The 18240-nt window shown below is 57.4% G+C and overlaps 1 protein-coding gene across 1 annotated transcript in view; it reads right to left on the bottom strand.

Annotated features, from left to right (window-relative positions):
• Lrp1 (LDL receptor related protein 1) overlaps nucleotides 1-18240 on the bottom strand; it is an 85108-nt gene that overhangs the window by 40348 nt on the left and 26520 nt on the right. The window contains exons 7-22 of the mRNA XM_028886217.2: nucleotides 16875-17037; nucleotides 16566-16788; nucleotides 15384-15573; nucleotides 14906-15049; nucleotides 13754-13990; nucleotides 12407-12587; nucleotides 11673-11895; nucleotides 10395-10596; nucleotides 10073-10198; nucleotides 7202-7342; nucleotides 6954-7079; nucleotides 6419-6535; nucleotides 5993-6073; nucleotides 4092-4259; nucleotides 1189-1371; nucleotides 623-823 (exon numbers count right to left, since the gene is read on the bottom strand). Of these exons, the coding sequence (XP_028742050.1) occupies nucleotides 623-823; nucleotides 1189-1371; nucleotides 4092-4259; nucleotides 5993-6073; nucleotides 6419-6535; nucleotides 6954-7079; nucleotides 7202-7342; nucleotides 10073-10198; nucleotides 10395-10596; nucleotides 11673-11895; nucleotides 12407-12587; nucleotides 13754-13990; nucleotides 14906-15049; nucleotides 15384-15573; nucleotides 16566-16788; nucleotides 16875-17037 (2706 nt within the window). The remainder of the gene's footprint in view (nucleotides 1-622; nucleotides 824-1188; nucleotides 1372-4091; nucleotides 4260-5992; nucleotides 6074-6418; nucleotides 6536-6953; nucleotides 7080-7201; nucleotides 7343-10072; nucleotides 10199-10394; nucleotides 10597-11672; nucleotides 11896-12406; nucleotides 12588-13753; nucleotides 13991-14905; nucleotides 15050-15383; nucleotides 15574-16565; nucleotides 16789-16874; nucleotides 17038-18240) is intronic.

Below are 18240 nucleotides of genomic sequence, written 5' to 3'. Positions count from 1 at the left end.
TCACCCCGCGTGGCCCTCCCTGACCCTGACCCTGCAACCTACTCACGCATTCTGCACATTTTGCTCATTTCCAGTTAAAATTCCCAGTTCAATTCCCCTCTGCCAGAAGTCTGCTCAGACCACACCTCCACCCTGTACCTCACCTCCAGCCTGGCCTCCCTATTCAGTGGTCCAACTGGGGGCATCTATTCCAGGTCAGAAGTTCGAAACACTCCCTCCCTGCCAGGCCTTCAGAGTGGTATGACTCTGGACTACTTTTTTTTTAAATATTTATTTATCTTGAGAGTTACGGACGGTGGTGAGCCGCCACATGGGTGCTGGGAATTGAACCCGGGTCTTCCAGAAGAACAGCATGGACTCCTAACCGCTGAGCCATCTCTCCAGCCCCTGGACTACTTTATGCCTCCTCTGCCTCGTCTGGAGACACACCGTCGCTGCCTCACCGGGCCACCCCGTCGAGTAAATGCTGTGGTCGTGGGGACGCCTCACACAGGGCCAAGGCAAGCCCTAGGTCAGGGCAGACGGCCGGCCGGACACACCCGGAATAGCGCCCGCTCTGGCCCCAGGCCCCTCCCCGGCCTGGCCCAGACGCCTCTCCCCACGGCCGACCCCAGGAGCTCACCGCAGAGCTCCCCCTCGTCAGATCCGTCTCCGCAGTCGTCCTTGCCGTCACACAGCTTGTCGGGGGGCAGGCAGACGGAGGTGTTGTTGGCACAGGGGTGGGAGGGCGGCCTGCAGGCCAGGGCCTCACAGTTCTCCTCGTCCGAGTTATCTTCACAATCGCTGTCACCGTCGCACACCCACGCTTTGCTGATGCACCGAGCTGGGGGGGATGGGACGAGGGGGGGCGGGGGGGGCAGCATTCAGGAGCCAGGCCCGGGAACTGGGACTCTCTGGGCCCTGCCCAGACCCCCGTGGGCTGGTCTAACAGGGTCATCGCTGAGGTGCCTTGGAGCCCAACGATGAGCCATGAAGGCTTTTCTGTCATATTCTCACGGGTGACTAAGACGGCAGGAACCCCCAGGAGGCGCTGACGCGCGATTCTGGTCCAGGGTCCTTCACGCAGACTCTGGGCCTTCCTGGCCCTGCCCTCCCCACAACACTATGCCACGGCCAAGTTTTCAAGATGGCTTCCTCCTACCCACGCCGCCACCCCCACGTCTGAGGCCCCCCTGGTCCTCTTTTCACCTGAGTCCTTGCAGCCAAACTTGACATTTGGGTCACAAACGTGGGTCACCCCTTCACAGCTCTTCTCGTCGCTGGAGTCCATGCAGTCGGTGTCTCCGTCACAGCGCCACCGCAGGGGGATGCACAGCCCGTCCAGCCGGCACTGGAACTCATCCGTATGGCAGCCGCCAGGAGGTCTCGTGGCTGGAGGAGACGGGGCACGTGGGGTTGTTGGAGGGGTGGACATCAGGAGGGAGGGGCACCGTGGGTCAGACCTTTCCCACCACCTCTGCCTAGTCTGGAAGCCGAGCTGAGGAGGCCTGGAGCATTCTGTGAGCCTGCAGATAGCCCAGAAGCCCTCACCCATCAAGAGACTCGGCTGTCACACCTTCAAGGGCCCCAGTGGTCATCTTATCTAATGCTGAGCATTTTGTCAGGACAGAGCTCAAGTGCATCCAACCTAATGCGTTTCTCTCATTGACTCCGCACTCACCGAGTGCCAGGGATCTTCCAGGTACCATCCCTGGAGCTGGCAGAGACTAAGATCAAGTTCCCACCCCTACATAACTTAGTCTAGTGGAGGAGACAGATCAAGGCTCTGACTTCGAGCAAGGACACACGCTGTGGAGACAAGCCCAGTCAGGGTGCCAGCCTCGTGGGGCAACACTTCACACAAGAGGGTCAACAGGCCCCTGGGCAGAAATCGTTTTTTGAGCAGGGACAGGAATTAAGTGAGGGTAGCCACTAAGACATCTGCACACCTAGCAAAGGAAAACCCAGTGGGAAGCCGCTGAGATGGGCCAACAGAGTCAGGTCGGGAGGGAAGGGGTAGGAGGCAGAGCATGGGTCAGAGGTGGGTGGGTGAGGGGCCCAGAGGTCTCCGCAGTTTTTTTCCCACGTGTGCAGAGAACTGGCGTAGCCTGGGGGCAGGGTTGGGGCACAAGCTCACTGGTCCATCCGACCCTGTAAGGCCGGCAGGGGAGCGGAAGTGCCACCCAAGTGTGAACACTGGCCAGGTACCGGGCTGGGTCTTGCGCTCTGGTAGAGGCAATCTAATCCCCTTCCGGAGACATCCTTCACAACATGTCGCCAGCATTGTACCGTCTCCCAAAGCTCTCCGCTGCCTCCCAGGTCAAGCCTCGGCCTGACTCTCGCACGCTATTGGAAACCGCCGCTTCCGGAGTAGCCGCAGCCCCTTGTCAAAGCAGGAGGCTTCTCTCATCCCACTGCCTGCCTGGCCAGCCCGCACCTCTGGAAGTGCTCCGTTTCTCCTCTCGCCTTCACCTTCAGAGTCCCCAAGCCGCCCTCCGCCCCCAGAGGAAGTCTCACACCTAGAGTCTAACCACCAGCCTCCTGAAGGGTCCTAGGCCATGCCAGCTCAGAACGACAGGCTAACTATCGCTGCCGATCAGGTCTCTGATCCCACACACCAGGCCCCACCCATCCCATCTCCACCGATTGCCTGCCGGGGAAGTCCAGGCAGAGGAAGACATCCATCCAGGTCTTCCCAGCTTGCTGGGCAACACCTGCTTCGCACAGCCTGTAGGGATTCCTTCCTAGACCCCCAAGTCCCTTTTAGAGAGGATCCTGAAGACTGAGTTACTGTTCCCTGATCCTCCCGTGACCCTCTTGGTTCCGTCTCTCAGCTGGATGCACAGCGGGTGGTCCGTGGCACCCAGTATTCACAATTCTCACTCTGAGGCAGAGACTGTAGCAGGTGGGCCAGGGGCCACGTAAGGCTTGAGGAAGTGTCAGTTGTCACGAGTTGAACTACAATCCTTAAAAGGATGCTGAACCACCCACCACACCTGCCAAGGCCGCCTTGTTTGGCAATAGTGTCTTTGCCGATTGAAATCACTGGGGTCATAAAGCCTAATTAACAGTGTTCACGTCTCTATAAAAAGAAAAATGCAGACCCAGGGTCGGACCCACTCAGGGCCAGTGAAGGCGGAGCTAGGGTAAAGAACCTAGCACAAAGGAAGGCCAAAGGTTTTCGGAGAAGCAGGGATGTACGTGCTTTCCTTCATGGGCCGGGGAGGAGCCAGCCCCGAGGACAAAACTGTCCTCTTCAGGACTGTGTAGCCGTGAGTGAGGTTCTGTTGTTTAAGTCCCTCAGTTTGTGGCAATGTGCTACAGAAACCTTAGGAAACTAATAGGCCTGAGTTAAAGTAGTGTAAATTTCACAGGGGGAAAAAAAGGCATTTCGAACTTTTCCAAAAGCCAGAACAATCGTCGATCTGCAGTCTTTTAGGGTAGCCATGGTCCAGAGCTAAGAAACCAACACCCCCAGAATGGGCCTGTCCCTCCAGGAACCTCAGCCTCCCCCCACAAGAGGCCTCTCCTGGGCACTGGGTGGGTGCCTTCCTCGCTCCTTCCAATCCTCTGTACTCTTCTTTCTTTTCAAGACAGGGCCTCACTCCACAGCCCAGACCTTGTGTCTTGAGATGGATCCTCCTGCCTCAGCCTCTCGTGTGGTGGGATTGGTTAGAGCCACCACGCCTGGTTAAATGTCCCGTCCATCCAATGCTCTACCAGACACATCTCTGTGCTGGGCTTCTGTGCCTATCTCACCAACCCCCCCTCACCCCCCACTCCTCCCCCCAACCCCGTCCCCCGCTATCAGGGCCACCCGCCCTTACCCCACATTGTAAGGGAAACTCAGAGGCCCACAGAGATGAAGTAACTCGCCCAAGGCCACTCAGATAACAAGTTGCAGATCTGCAAACCTAAGGCCACCCGACCGCCTGCCAGGCCCTCGATCTTAACAGCGTGTGGCAATGACCTGCCAGCAATCTCTTATTTTTCCCCACCGTGGGACAGGAGCCTCCTCAAGGACAAGAGGCAAACCTCAGCGACCTCAGGGTGGGAGTGGCGGGCGGACGGGCAGACGGACGGGCGGGCCGAGTGCCGTCCAGGCGGCTCACCCTGGTTGGTGCAGTTGGCGTGGGTCTCGTCGCTGAAGTCGCCGCAGTCATTGTCCCCGTCGCAGGTCCAGTGCTCGGGGATGCACCGTCCGCTGTTGCACTTGAACTGGGTGCTGGAGCAGGAGTGACTGCAGCCGGCCTCGTCGCTGTTATCCCCACAGTCGTTGTCTGGGGCGGGGTTGGGGGGGAGAGGGGAGAGAGTCGGAAGAGCCGGTCAGCGGGACCCCCTTTTCTGTGACCCCGGCTCGGCCCACCCCGCCCCTCGTTCCCACCCACAGCCCACCCCACCCCACCCCACGCCCCCACGGAGAAAACGACCAACGGAAAAGTCACAGAAACAAAACTGCATAGATCGCAGCATGCACCATGGCCCACGGGGTGGGGAGGGCAGGGGGGGCTCCAGGAGGACCCCGCCCCTGAGTCTCAGAAAGCTGAGGGTGGGGACAGGAACCTCTCCCGTCTCGGAGGGGCTAGGTAGAGAGAGGTTCCTCTGGTCTGGGAGAGGAAGGCAGGCCTTGGTGGGACCTGGCCGGCTGGCAAGGCCTGAGTCTGGATGTAGACCCTGGCCCTGGCGGCTGACTCCCGGGAGTTCACCCATAGCTGAGGTTAGGGAATTCTGAGGTTGGTGTCTGGGTGAACATCCTGCCTCCTGAGCCCTGGAGTGACTTCCTCTCGCACTGGCAGGACTGAGGAGACTGAGGATGGCGGGTCCTCGGGAGTGCGCTCCCTCCCGCTCCCCTGTGACTGGATTGGCTTTTCCTGCCCCCCCCCCATCTCCTGTCTCTCTCTCTCCTATGAACTGGCCCATGTGTCCTCTCTGCCGCCTCGACCCTGTGGTTTCCACGCCTGCCTCTGCTGCTTGTGTGTGCTTGTGTGTGTGTGTGTGTGTGTGTGTGTGCGCGCGCGCGCGCGCGCGCGCGCGCGCGCTAGCACGCGCGCGCGAGCACCTGCATGCATGTGCGGCAGCTCTGGGCCGGGGAGCCTAGGGGACTGGGGAAGCTGAGGCCAGCTGGGGTTCTGGGGTGATGGTGCATGTGCTTCTATGCACTGACCGGCAGGCTCAGGACAGGTCTTTTCGTCAGAGCCGTCCCCACAATCCTTCTCTGAAACACAGAAACCGCCGGGACGACCATTGGCACTTGACACACAGCACGGCACTGACCCAACCCATCCTCACTCCTGAGCCGGGGCTGGAGCCACCAGGACGGCCCATCACCACGCCACGCCACACCACAGCACTCCACGCCACACCAGACAGGACAGCGCCCGGGACAGCACAGCACACCACAGCACTCCACGCCACGCCACACCAGACCACACCACGCCACACGCCACACGCCACGCCACGCCACGCCACGTCACACCACACCAGACAGGACAGCGCCCAGGACAGCACACACAACAATCACTTGCACGTATGACTACGCACAGCCTCTGTGACTCAGGGCTGACATCACCTGGTCCGCGGCTGACCTCCAGGTGTGTGCTTCCAAGCCTGAAGCCCAGAGCCTGGGGCATGCGGTAAGGACCCCCGGGAGACAGGGATGTAGGGAGAAGGGGACGGGCACGAGGCTCCTGGTTTCCCCCTCTAATCCTACTCAACAATCCTCAGCCCCTTGAGTCCTGCCGGAGGGCTGGGCAGCTCTGCCCAGCCGAGACAGGAATGACGCAAGGTGGAGAGAACCTTCCCTCCCTCCGCACACCTTGGTGCCCCCGTGGAATTTCTGGCTCCCCTCTTTTCTCTTAGCCAGTCCCTCAGGGGTTCAGTGTCCCGCAGAAAACCCCAGCTTGAGTCTAAGATCTTGCCCTTCTCCATCTGGGGCCTGGCGGTGGCTCCTGGCTTTCCCAGAAGCTGCAGGAAGGAGGAGGAGGAGGAGGAGGAGGAGGAGGTTAACTCTTACCATTGTCACACCGCCAGTTGATGTTGATACATCTGCCATTGTTGCAGGTAAACTGAGTCAGGGGGAAGCAGGTGGGATAGGCTGTGGGGAGAAGGAACAATTGAGTCAGGCCCTCAAAGTCACACAGTCTCACGCTGAGCAGTTGGTGAAGGGGGCCCTCCCTTACACGAGGAGGAGCCTTTAGCCAGATGGGGGTGAGAGGTTCACCAGGACACTGCTCATTCACCCCTGCTAGGCACCAATGCCAGCACTGAGCGCCCCCCTGACCCCCCAAATCAACCCTTCGATGGAGGTGCTATTATTAGATCCCTGCTGTAGACAAAACTCACCGAGGCCGCAGAGATAACGTACACAAGCTTCTCCAGCCCCCCCACCCACCCACCCATGAGCCGCCCCTCCCCGGGCCAGCCCTGCTGTCCCTCTTACCACACGAGGCTGACTCATCGGAACGGTCCCCACAGTCATCGTCCAGGTCACAGGTCCAAGAGATGGGGATGCAGCGGCCGCTGGTACAGGAAAACTGGTTGGGCGGGCAGGTGCGAGCTGGGAGGGGATGCGGGGGGGGGGGGGGGGCAGGTGTAAGTATTCAGCATCCAGTCCCCTCTTCCTGTCCTTCCCTCCCCCATCACCTTCTGCTCCCATGCCCGTTCCGTTTGAGGTGTTATCTTCTGGTGTCCCCAACCACACCCGTGCCTGACTCCATCTCCCAAGGGGTCTCTGGGATCTTTGGGAAAAGGCTCCACCCCCATGTCTCCTCATCTCCATCTAGAGTTGTACCAGCTTCCCCGTAAACCCAGTGCCGTTGGTCTGTCCATCCTGGCAGGGGACGGCAGACCCCACCGCCCACCCAGGGCCCCTTCCCTCTGCTCTGAGCACACAGGCTCTTTTCTTTCCTTCCCTAGGCTTCCCCGGCTTCCCCAGGCCTGGCTCCCCGTCGGCGGTGCCCCGATCCCTTCCACACCTGAGCAGGTGGCATTGGACTCATCCTCGCTGTTCCCGCAGTCGTTATCTCCGTCGCAGAGCCAGCGGTTGGGGATGCACCGGTTGTTCTCACACTTGAATCGGTCCGAGGGGCAGGTGTGTTGGTCTGGGGAGGGCGGACAGGTCAGGGGTCAGTGAGGGGGTCGGGTCGGGTCTCCAGGTCTCGGTCCCCTCGGGCACAGGTGCTCTGCCTGGCCACCCGGGGCGGGAGGGAGGGGGGTGACTCACGGCACAGCGCGGGGGCCTCGTCGCTGTTGTCCAAGCAGTCATTGTCCCCGTCACACTTCCAGCGCTCCTGGATGCAGCGGCTGTTGGCGCAGGCAAACTCGCCCGGCTGGCACTGGGGTGGAGGCACGTAGGATGGGTTCGCTGTGGGCACCACAGGGGTGGAGGGGAGGTTAGACCCGGGCCACGGTGCGGAGACGCCTGTACGTCTCTTTTGATTTATTGTTTTCGGTAATACACAGAGTCATTTTTTTCCCCCTAGTACATCATTCTCCACGAGCAAATCGTTGGGTTAGAAGCGGTAACTCTTTCTCAGGCACACGGCAATTTCTGTATCTCCCTGAAGTGGAGCTCCCAGAGTGGAACAGCTTCCAGGAGAGCCCATTACTACACGTCAGAGGTTTGTGTGGTCCACTGCTGACTTCCTGAAACGCCCGCAGGAGTCATCTCAGGGGCGCCCCCAAGGTCCCGTCCTGGATTTTCTCGTTCACAAATCCATCAGCTCCACCGCAGGAGTGAAGACAAGCCCCAGACCTCTGCGTGCTCCGCCGATCCCGTCCCCAACAGGGATACCTCGCCATCACGTCCGCCTCAGCCTCGTCTAAGCAGGCCTTTGCCTATGCCGCTGGTGACCTGGAGCCCAGACTGCGGGGTCCGCTGCCCTGAGCTCTGCACTCTCCTTTCTCTCCACATTTCTAAAACTTCTCCAGGGTCCCATGGGTGGCCAGTTCTCTCTCCTCTCCTCCATGGACCACTGGGCCTGGAAGTTGGTGTGTGTGTGTGTGTGTGCTCTTTGCTCCATACACACGGCGCTTCTTCCCCTGCCTTCCCAGAAGTCAGTGCTGACCTCCCTGTCCGGTCACTTTCTCTCCAACCATTCCTGCCTCCATTTTTGTTTGTTTTTTGTTTTTCGAGACAGGGTTTCTCTGTGTAGCCCTGGCTGTCCTGGATCTCGCTCTGTAGCCCAGGCTGGCCTCAAACTCACAGAGATCTGCCTGGTTCTGCTTCCCGAGGGCTGGGATTATAGGCGTGCGCCACCACCGCCCGGCCCTGCCTCCATTCTTAATGATGACCATATCCAACGACAATTCTGATACCCTGGTCCCTCTCAGTTCCGTGGTCTCGGCCAATGTGCTCAACCTCTGCTGACCCCCACCCGCTCTCAGCTGGGTCTCTATTGACCCCTTTTCCTTTTTTCTTTCTTTTATTTTTATTTCATTTTGTTCTTGAGAGAAGATCTCACTACATAGTCCGACTGGCTTGGAACTCGCTCTGTAGCCCAGGCTGGCCTCGAACTCACAGAGATCGGCCTGACTCTGCCTCCTGAGTGCTGGGATTAAAGGCGTGCGCCACCACCGCCCGGCTACTGACCTCCTTTTCACTCCTGGCGCCGTGATAAGAAAATGGTTCCAACTATGGGAAAGGGTAAGTAGGTGAGAAATGCAGAGGGTTTTTAAAAAATGGGGTCTGGGGGTCAGGCTTTCAGGACTGATTGTCTGTGCTAACTCGGGCCTCAGTTTCTTCATTTGTAAATGGGAATAATAAAAATGCCATCCCCAAAGCGATGTTTCAGGGAGTACGTAAGTTACTCCATGGGAAATGCTCAAAACACGTAGTCTATGCTCAGTGAATGTTGGCTGTGATTATAAACTGAAAACAAACAAACAAAACTGAAAACAACCTCATACTGTAGAGGCTGTTCTCTCAACAGTGGAAAAATGGTTGCGTAAATGACGGGACATTTAGCAGAAGGTACAGTTTGGCCATTAAAAATGCTGCTTATGTAGCCACGACACCCTGCAAGGGACAGAAGCAGGAAACAGAGGATCGTGTGCAGCAGGTCTCCTGCTACATGGAAGAGAATGTGCAGAGAGATGTTTGGGAGGACGCCCCCTAAAATGACATCCAGGACGGGGTGACCTGTGCATTCTTCTTTACATTTTTCTATACTGTACGTTTATTAATTTTTACAATGAGTACCCACTTTTTTTTTTAAATCTCAATTGTGTGTGTGATACTGAGAATTGGACCTACGGCCTTACCTCATGATCAACATCCCTACACCCTACTTGCATGGAGAAAAACAAGGCTCTTCATGAACTCGGGGACTGAATTTTATTCCAACGTGAGGAGTCGAGGCTGTAGCCCGGTGGTGGAGTGATTATCTGGTGCATATGGGGCATCAGATTGACCCCTGGCTCTTTAAATAAAGGTAACAGAGAGAACGCTGAGACTGATAGCAGTTGAAAGAGGCAGATGTGTGCAGAGGCGGACAGGGTGACTGTGTATAAAACAGAACTACCAACCTGTGTGACTTACAACAATATAGTGGTGGTTACTGTTTTCCTAATTCCCTCTTTTAAATTTGTTTTTGAGATAGGGTCTCCACGCTGGCCTGGATCTTGCAATCCTCCTGCCTCAGCTCTCCATTAAGACAGGGTCTTACTATGTAGCCCTGGAACTCACTCTATAGACCAGGCCGGCCTCGAATTCACAGAGGTCCGCATGCCTCTGCCTCCCGAGTGCTGGGATTAAAGGAATAACCACCATACCCAGCCTACAGTATTTTGAACGACTGTTATTTTACTCTGATAACAGTAATTAAAGTTAAAAGGAGTTCAGAAGAGTTTCCTCCTCACACAGCTGTCTCATTCCTCATTCATTAGCCCTGATCTTCCAGCTCTTTCCATCCCCACCCCCAGTCTGCCTTCGGGGGCCTGCCCCAAAGCCTTCCCTTGCTTCCTGTCAGCCCCACACGTGGCCACTCTTTCAGACTGAGACCTGAGCATTCCCCGGCCTTCTACATGGCAATCCCCTGCTGGAGCGGCCTGCCCGTCCCCGTCCCCTGTCCCCCCCCCGCCAGGCCCCTCATACCCAAGCAGGTGACACCGTCCGCATCCAGCACCTGGTCCTCAGCACAGGCACACTGGCGGCTCCCCGGGGTGGCCAGGCACAGGCTGCTGCAGCCTCCGTTATTCACCCGGCACTTGCTGGTGCCCACTGCAGGAGAGGGGCAGCAGAGTTAGGGAAGGATGGGAGAGGGGGTCAGGAGGGGAAGATCACGTTGAAAGAGAACACAGACATGGGACAAGAAGTGAACGAGGAACAGAGTCGGAGGACTTCTCAGAAGCCTCAGAGATCGGAGCCCAGGGCCCATCCCACCCACCCAGGGTGCCCTGCCAGCACCAAAGAGTACCTTGCTGCTGCTGGGCATCATACATTCGGATCTCGAAGATGGGAGGTCGCTCACTGCGGAGAAGGGTCACGGTGGGGGGTGTGCCTGCCGCACCCCGTTCCAAGCGGTAGACACTGCCACTCCGATACTCGGTCCAAAAGAGGTAGTTGCCATGGTGACACAGGCCGAAGGCATGATTCAGTTCGGGACCTTCGTACACAATCTGGGAAGGGGGGGGGTGTTTCTGAGGAGGTGGGGGTAAATAGAGGTGTCTGAGGGGTGCTTAGGGGCCCCGGTAATGCGGACTCCTTCAGGTGACCCAGAAAGACTGTCCATACTGTCTTCTCATCAGGCCATTCATACTCCTTTATGGCTCCCAAACACACACACACACACACACACACACACGCCTTTTTCCATCCAATAAACATTTATTGGGATCTATTTTTTTGTTTGTTCGTTTGTTTTTTGAGACAGGGTTTCTCTGTGTAGTCCTGGCTGTCCTGGAACTCACTCTGTAGCCCAGGCTGGACTCGAACTCACAGAGATCTGCCTGGCTCTGCTTCCCGAGTGCTGGGATTAAAGGCGTGCGCCACCACTATCGCCTGGCTAACATTTATTGGGATCTATTAAGGGCCACTCTGTGATGGGTACTAAGAAGAAAATTGCCCTTGAGTACCCATCGTCTCCTGGAGAGCGTATGTGGGTGATCTGGGGGAAGAGGGACCAGGAGGAGCTGGGTAGATTCCCGGGAAGCAAAGGCTCAGTAGTAGAGGTCTTACAGAGTGTGCCAGGAGTCACAAACTGTCTAGTGTTGCTTGTTCCAAGAGTGTTGGGACGTGGAGAGCAGGAGACACGAGACCACAGAGGTGGCGGACCTGACCTACCAGAGTTTGGTCCACAGATCTAAACACCAACATAACTCCTTACAGCACAAAACCCCGCAAGAGAACAAATGTGCACACAATGTGTCCCTAGGCACCTCACCCTTCAGTGCAGGACTGCACCAAGTGTGTCGTGCACGGATGTGCAAGAACAGAGGTGCACACGCAGCTGCAACCGTTAGCAGTCAGATGCAGAGAGACCGTCTCAGACAAGCAAGACACACACACACACACACACACACACACACACACACACACACACACACGATACACAGACACACGGGTCTGCACGTCTACAGAGCCATGGGTAAACAGCTAAGAGGCACGCACGCAGGCCTGGACACACAGACATCCGCGTTCTCGGGGAGTCTCCCGCATAGACACAGGGCTCAGCAATGCACACACGCCTGCCCACCTTGCGGTCTGTGCCATTGAGCAGGATGGTCTCGATGCGGTCGTAGAAGGCGTCGACCCAGTAGAGGCGCCCAGCTGGGATATCCAGGCTTAGCCCATTGGGCCAAAGCACTGTCTTGGAGGTGACAAAGATATCGCGGTGTGAGCCGTCCATCCACGCCCTCTCCAGCCGCCCTCGCCGGCTGTCCTTGGGGTCCTCCTCCCAGTCTGTCCAGTACATCCACCTGTGGGCAGTGGCTGGTCAGCACCGCACGGTCGCCCTTGCCCTCAACAGCCTCTGGCAGAGACTGAGGCTCCCCACCCCTCGGGAGCGCACATCCCGCCAGAAACAGGTAGCTCAGGAAGGTTGTGTGAGGGAAGTGATAAAATCAGAAGGAAAATGAAAAGTGGTGATGGGGGTGGAGAGGAGCCAGCCGGGCAGCAAGGAGGGGCGAAGACAGGGTGAGGGGCGGCTTCTCCGAGACTCGATGCTGACTCAATCGGCTCTGTTATCTGGCGTTCCAGACAGCACACAATGGGGAGAGAACTACCAGCTATGTACGGGAAGATGTGGGCCAAAAAGGCACCGGGCAGGTCCAAAGGCTGGCGCGGCCCAGGGCCGGAGGGAACCGGAAGAGAGCTCTGTACTAGAGAGCCAGAAGCAGACATCCGGGTATGTGTTATGGATTATGATGGACAGGCCCCCTGCTTTGCTGGTTCCCTCCCCCAACCCGAGGCCTGGCAGGGCAGACTTACCCATTGAGTGGATCTACCACAATGGCCCTGGGGTGCGTCATCTTGCCCTCGATCAGGGTCTTCCTAGTCTGGGCAGCCTTCTCCAGCCTGGCCACGCTAATGGTCTTCTTGGGGCCGTCATCGGTCCAATACAGATTGTCTCCCATCCAGTCCACAGCTACGCCCTCCACGTTGTGAATGCCTGGGGTGGGGGTGGGGTGGAGAGGGCGATGGTTGGTGACCCTCAGAGCACGCAGGAGGCAGGGAGAGACCAGGAAGCACCCGGTGCCCCCAATGGTGGGCAGTGGAGAGGGGAAGAGCGGCTGGGGAGAGACCCTCTAGGTCGTCACATCTGTGTTGAGCCATTCTCTGAGAACAGCACGGGGCAGCCAGGGGGCTCTGCAGGATGTGGGCTCTCGAATGAGGGCCCGTCTGGGCCTGTGCTTAGGTGGACAGCCGAGGCAATACGGACGGGCCACTTGAACAAGTGTGACGCCAGGTCCGAGGCCGAAAAGCCCTGAGCTCACAAAATGAATAAATTAGGAAGTAAGTTTTCCCTTAGCCAAAGGCTTCATCTCAAGTATCCCCTAAATAGCAGCTCCCCTGGCAAAGGGAACCCCAACCTTTTCCTGACTAGGAGTTACTTCTGATTTCCACACAGTCTTATGATTGCTGACGGCTGAAGTTCTCTGAGTTGTGGAGGGTGGGGTGCAAGGCGCAGGGTAGGGACCGGCCTCAGCCAGATTGACTGATTAGGGAACCAGATCCCAGGGCCCCGAAGCACAGAGCTGAGGCAAAACACACGCAGCCCAGAAGCCTCCATGGGGATGGCTCTGATGATACTCCACAGTGGCCCTGCCAAAGTAGGTCAGCGGGAGAGACTGGATGGAATTAACAGGGCACGGTTTTCTCAGGCCACACAAAGGTGCTCAGGTCCCCGCGGCCGTGAGCTCCAGCTGCACACACTGTGTGTGTGTATACTTGTGGCTGTGCCCCATCTGATCTGCCAGGGCCCAGCTCCGACTCAGGGCCTCAGGCCTCTCCCGGCTGCAGGCGGCAGACAGCCCCAGGGCCGTGGCCGAGAGCCAGTGGCAGAGAGACCCTAAGTTTTCCCAAGGGCTGGCCAAGGCAGCCCACACTGCCTAACCCATCCATCCTCCTGATTCTTTTTGGCTCAGCCAAGAAAGAGGTCATACAGAGGTCAACCTGTCTATCCCCTCATCTCCATGCCAACCAGCCCAGCCAGCCAGTCAGCAGAGAACTCTTCATGCTGTGAGGGAGATGTCTGAGCCTCTGATGTCTTCTTGTTCCGGGCGCCACGGGCCTCAGGAGTGCCACCCACACACCTCCCACCCCTAAGGCCCTTACCATCCTTCAGGATGGTCTCCCGCTCAGTGCCATCGATTTTCTGGCGGCCAATGAGGTAGCTGGTGGTGTCGGCAAAGTAGATGAAGCCAGTCTCCGCGTGGAAGTCCAGAGCCCGCGGATTCATAAGGTTCTCAATGGGGATCATGTGCTCATCCGGGACCTTGGCCCCCATGTCCATGCCTCGGATGATGCCTGGCCGGCCTTTGCCATACACGAGGAACAGCTCATGTTCAGGCTCTAGGGCAAGCATAAAGGGCACAGAATTACACACACGCACACGCACGCATGCCCGCACACACGCACGCACGCACGCACGGGTCACCACCCCACTTGGGAGTCTGGGTCTGAGGAGCCGCAGTGCGTTGGCTGGGCTGAGTCAGGAGAGATGGAGCAGACGGAGCTCTGAGTCAGTCAGAGAGAACACGGGATAACATGTTCAACTCTAGTCCCAAGGCTACCGTGCCCGGGGGGTTTGGCGTGTGAGATGGGAAGCCGGAGAAGGGAGGCTTGTCCCTTTAACTTCCACTACTCGGTAGTGAAATTCGGGACCTAAGAGGAACACTTTCAAAATAGGTTGGCATCTGGTCACTTTCCACTTCCTCCGCGGCCATCCTGGCCTAAACCACATCACTCTGACCCAGGCCTCGGAAATAGCCGCCTGGCTTCTTCCCTGCTACCCAGCCTCTGCCCAGCACCGAGTAAGCTTACACAGTGTGAACCCAATCACCCCTTTCCGTCCACGGCGACCATGAGCTTCTCATCCCTTCACTCACACCCTTCGGCCCCCCCAGGTCCGCTCGGCACACCGCACCCTGCCGCGGCCTCAGGGCCTTTGCCCTGCGCTCCTCCAGAAACGCTCTTCTCTCGGGTGAGCCATGTGGCTGGCTACCTCACTTCATCCACAGAGAGCTTGGCTTCGAGACCACATCCCCAGAGAGGCCCTCGCACACCCTTCACTGCCAGAACAGCGTCAGACACCCAGTGTGTGTTTGCTGGATATCAGCGGAATGAAGGAAGGGGCGGTAGGGACAGCGCTGCTCTTGGATGTGGGTTCCTTACGTCTCTGCCCTTGGCTTCTCTGCATCTCCACAGAGGCAGCGGGCTGTGGGGGCACATCTGAGGCCCGCCTGCCCAACCCTCCCTGTTACTCACTCTTGCAGGACTTCCCGTCACTTCCCAGGCTGAAGCCGGACCGGCACCTGCAGGTCCTCGCCTTGTGGCTGTTGGCCAGCAGACAGATGTCGGAGCAGCCGCCTGGCTTCCCATACTGGTCATTCTCACAGGCATGACTCCGCACTGGGGGGGCGGGGGGGGGCAGAGTGGAGAGCTGTCAGCACCCCTCGAGACTCTGCTCAGGCCATCCGAGGGGGCCTTCGCTCTGGTCCCATTTTAGAATTTGGAAGCCACAGGACTAAGATTCCACTGCCCGGCTATAACTTAGCCTCAGGCACAAGGGAACTGGGGGGATGTGGAGGGGGAGGGATATCCATGGGAACAGAAGCCAGGCTTGGGAGCTTGGGGTCGGGGCCCAGAAGCACTCTCGCTATGAAGACAATGAAGAACTGTGGCCCTGAGCTTGGAGTCCCGTCGGGGTGAAGCCCACTTGGGAGGGGTCCCTGAACCCGCGTACCTCGGGGCTGACGTCTCTGGTGGTAGATATGCAGGGCGCCACCCTTGTCCACACGGGTGACCACCTGGTACTCGGTGCTGTTGAAGCGGTTCACTCGGATCACACTGGTCTTCTGCTGGGTGTTGGCGTTGTCCGAGTTGGTGGCGTACAGGTAGTTCTCGAACACGGTCAAGCCATACAGGTGCTCGATCTGGGGCGGCAGGCATGGGCGGTCAACGAGACGAAAGGGATGTTTGCTATGCCCAACAGGCAGGCTGTGGCTTCCACCCAAACTCCGGCATCTGCTCTCCCAAGTTCACCTTCCCGTTTTATTTAACTGAGTGCTAAACTCTTGATTCCTCTATTCTGGAAAATTTGTCTGTCAAGCTTCTACTCATCCTTCACAAAGGACCTCTCTAAAGAACTTCTGGAGCTTTCTAAGAGACGTTATCCCACCCCACCCCACGGTCTGCCTCTATGGTGACGCTGCTATCCAACATCTGGTGTGCGGATTGGTCAACCATTCTTCCCACTGAGGGAAGAACAGGAAAAACGTCCCTCACAGAATCAAGCTCCTGGTAGATGCTCTGACGGTCTTCAGCCGAGTTAGAATCGGGCCCTAAACCCTGCCCACAGAGAACTGTGTACAGTGCCGCTCGACGCAGCTTTTTGGGGGGACCAGTACACACTCGTGTCCCAAGGAAGCCTCCAGCGGCCAGCTGCTTCAATTCACCCAAGATCAGGGGTTTGCTGGTCTGTGAGGCTTTCAAGGTTAAACCCAGAAGAGTTCCGGGCACAGCCAGGGTCGGCTGCTCGGGCAAGTGACTCCAGGGTGGATGTTCCACCACCGGACGGCAAGACCTCCTGGCCGGGATCAAGTGCTGGCTGCCCAGCTGTGTGACCTCTGGCAAATTACCAAACATCCTTGCGCCTCGCTTTTGTCAACTGCCTGCTCATCCCCCAGGGGCTATTTTAAGTCTCAAGTAAGAAAAAGGAAGTAAAAGGTGGCCTTTAAGTGGCTGTTCCCATCAGAATGGAGACCATATCCCCCCTCTCCTCTGATACATCCCTGGTGGCTCCGCTCCCGCCAGAAGACACGCGTTGACTGTCCACACTTACCAGGAGCCCTAGAGGTCAGTTCCCCTGACTCCCCCCTCACCAGAAGACCCCGGCTAATCGTTTTCCCCAACAACGCTCCCTCACCAGGATGCCTTGGATGATGGTCTGCCGGCCCTTGCCCTCATAGTCTACCACTTCGATATAGTCGAGGTAGGCGTCCGCCCAGTAGACCAGGCGGCTGACCAGGTCCAGGGTGATGCCGTGCGGGAACACAATCTTGCTATCGACCAGCTTGGTGCGGTTCTGCCCATCCATGTCGCAACGCTCCACCTTTGGGATCTGCCCATAGTCCGTGAAGAATACCTTCCTGTGGGCGCACAAGTGTTAAACAGGGGGGTGCGGGCACCGGGACCCCCCTCTCTCCAGAATCAGAACCCTGGCTTTCACTCTCACCCCATGGCAGGGTCCAGGGCAATGCCTTTGGGATTGTAGAGCTCCAGGTCCAGCAGGGTGACACAGGTGTCCCCGTTTCGGTTGCAGACAAAGATCCTATCGTCAATGTCATCCACAAAGTAGAAGTTTCCTGTCAGCCAGTCGATAGCCATCTGTTCCACGTCTGGAGAATGAATGAGAGAGCTCTGTGGGCCAGGCCCTCCCACAGGTACCCGGCCCTCCTATGAGCTCGTCTCTGGGGCCTACTCCTCCCCCAGGCAGCCGCAGTCACCTTCCCCTGGGTGCCCGTGGGTGTCACGGGCAGTCACAGTCCTGATACGCCTGGTGTTCCCAAGTATCTGGTCTCTCCCAATACACTCAACCCCCAACTCCACCCTGGGCTGAGGGTTGCCATAAGCAGGGGGATTAGGTAAACACTGGCTGACTGACAGGCTATTTCAATTCTAATCCAGCCTTCAACAGGAAAGAGCTGTCCCAGAGTACCAACAGACGGGAGCAGAGGCCTGGCCGCTCACCCCAATATTTTCTTTTTAATTTGCTTTTACTTGAGATAAGAGCACTGTAACTAACCGAAATAGCACCCATCTTTGGTTTGGGCCAGACTTATATTCACTTTACACGGTAAGTCTAATTATTTCATACTAACAAGAAGTACTGGTTGGAAGCTGGACATGTTTCATAAGTTTTAAAAAAAAAAACAAAACTGGAAAGCAGAATGTTCATAAATGATCTCAGCTTGGAGAAAAATATTTCCAAAATATTAAGTCCTTACAGCAGGGCACAAGGTTGGGGGCACAAGGTTGGGACTCAGTAACAGGAGTCAAACTTCCCCCCACACCCCCATTTCTGCAAGGTTCTTATTGCTGAATGCCCTCATATCCAGGGGGAGCACAGAAGAATAGGAAATGTGGGACAGAGTCCCGGGGGAAGGTGAAGGAAGGACCCTGGAGATAAACCTAGAGAGGAGCTTCCGAACGGTGTGCAGCGGCTGCCATGGTCACTGTGAGCCGTGCAGGGCTGGAGATGGGACGAGGACAATTGCTGGCTTCCTTCCCAACACAACCCTGGCTTCCATGCCCCCCACGGACCCCGTTCAGATACCCTCAGAAGTAACGCCGCTCAAAACTGGGAAGTTCCTAAGGCAGAGATTTTTTTTTTTATCTGCCCGATTTCCACGCCGACAGGTAAAGACACCTTTTGGCAACCTGCCTTGGGTTGAAGCTTATCCCACACAATCCACACTCCTCTGCCTCGCAGCTACAGGTATAGAACCGTGGGCTTCCGCTCAAGTCCTCCCCTCCCCCCCGCCGCCCGCCCCTCCCCCGAGGGATCCAGGGACTGTTTCTTAATAGTGGGAGGGGGTAAA

The sequence above is a fragment of the Peromyscus leucopus genome, chromosome 18 (assembly GCF_004664715.2).
Source record: "Peromyscus leucopus breed LL Stock chromosome 18, UCI_PerLeu_2.1, whole genome shotgun sequence".
Classification (NCBI taxonomy): domain Eukaryota; kingdom Metazoa; phylum Chordata; class Mammalia; order Rodentia; family Cricetidae; genus Peromyscus; species Peromyscus leucopus.
The sequence above is the reverse complement of the archived record's forward strand: the minus strand, read 5'-3'. Positions and strand labels throughout refer to the sequence as shown.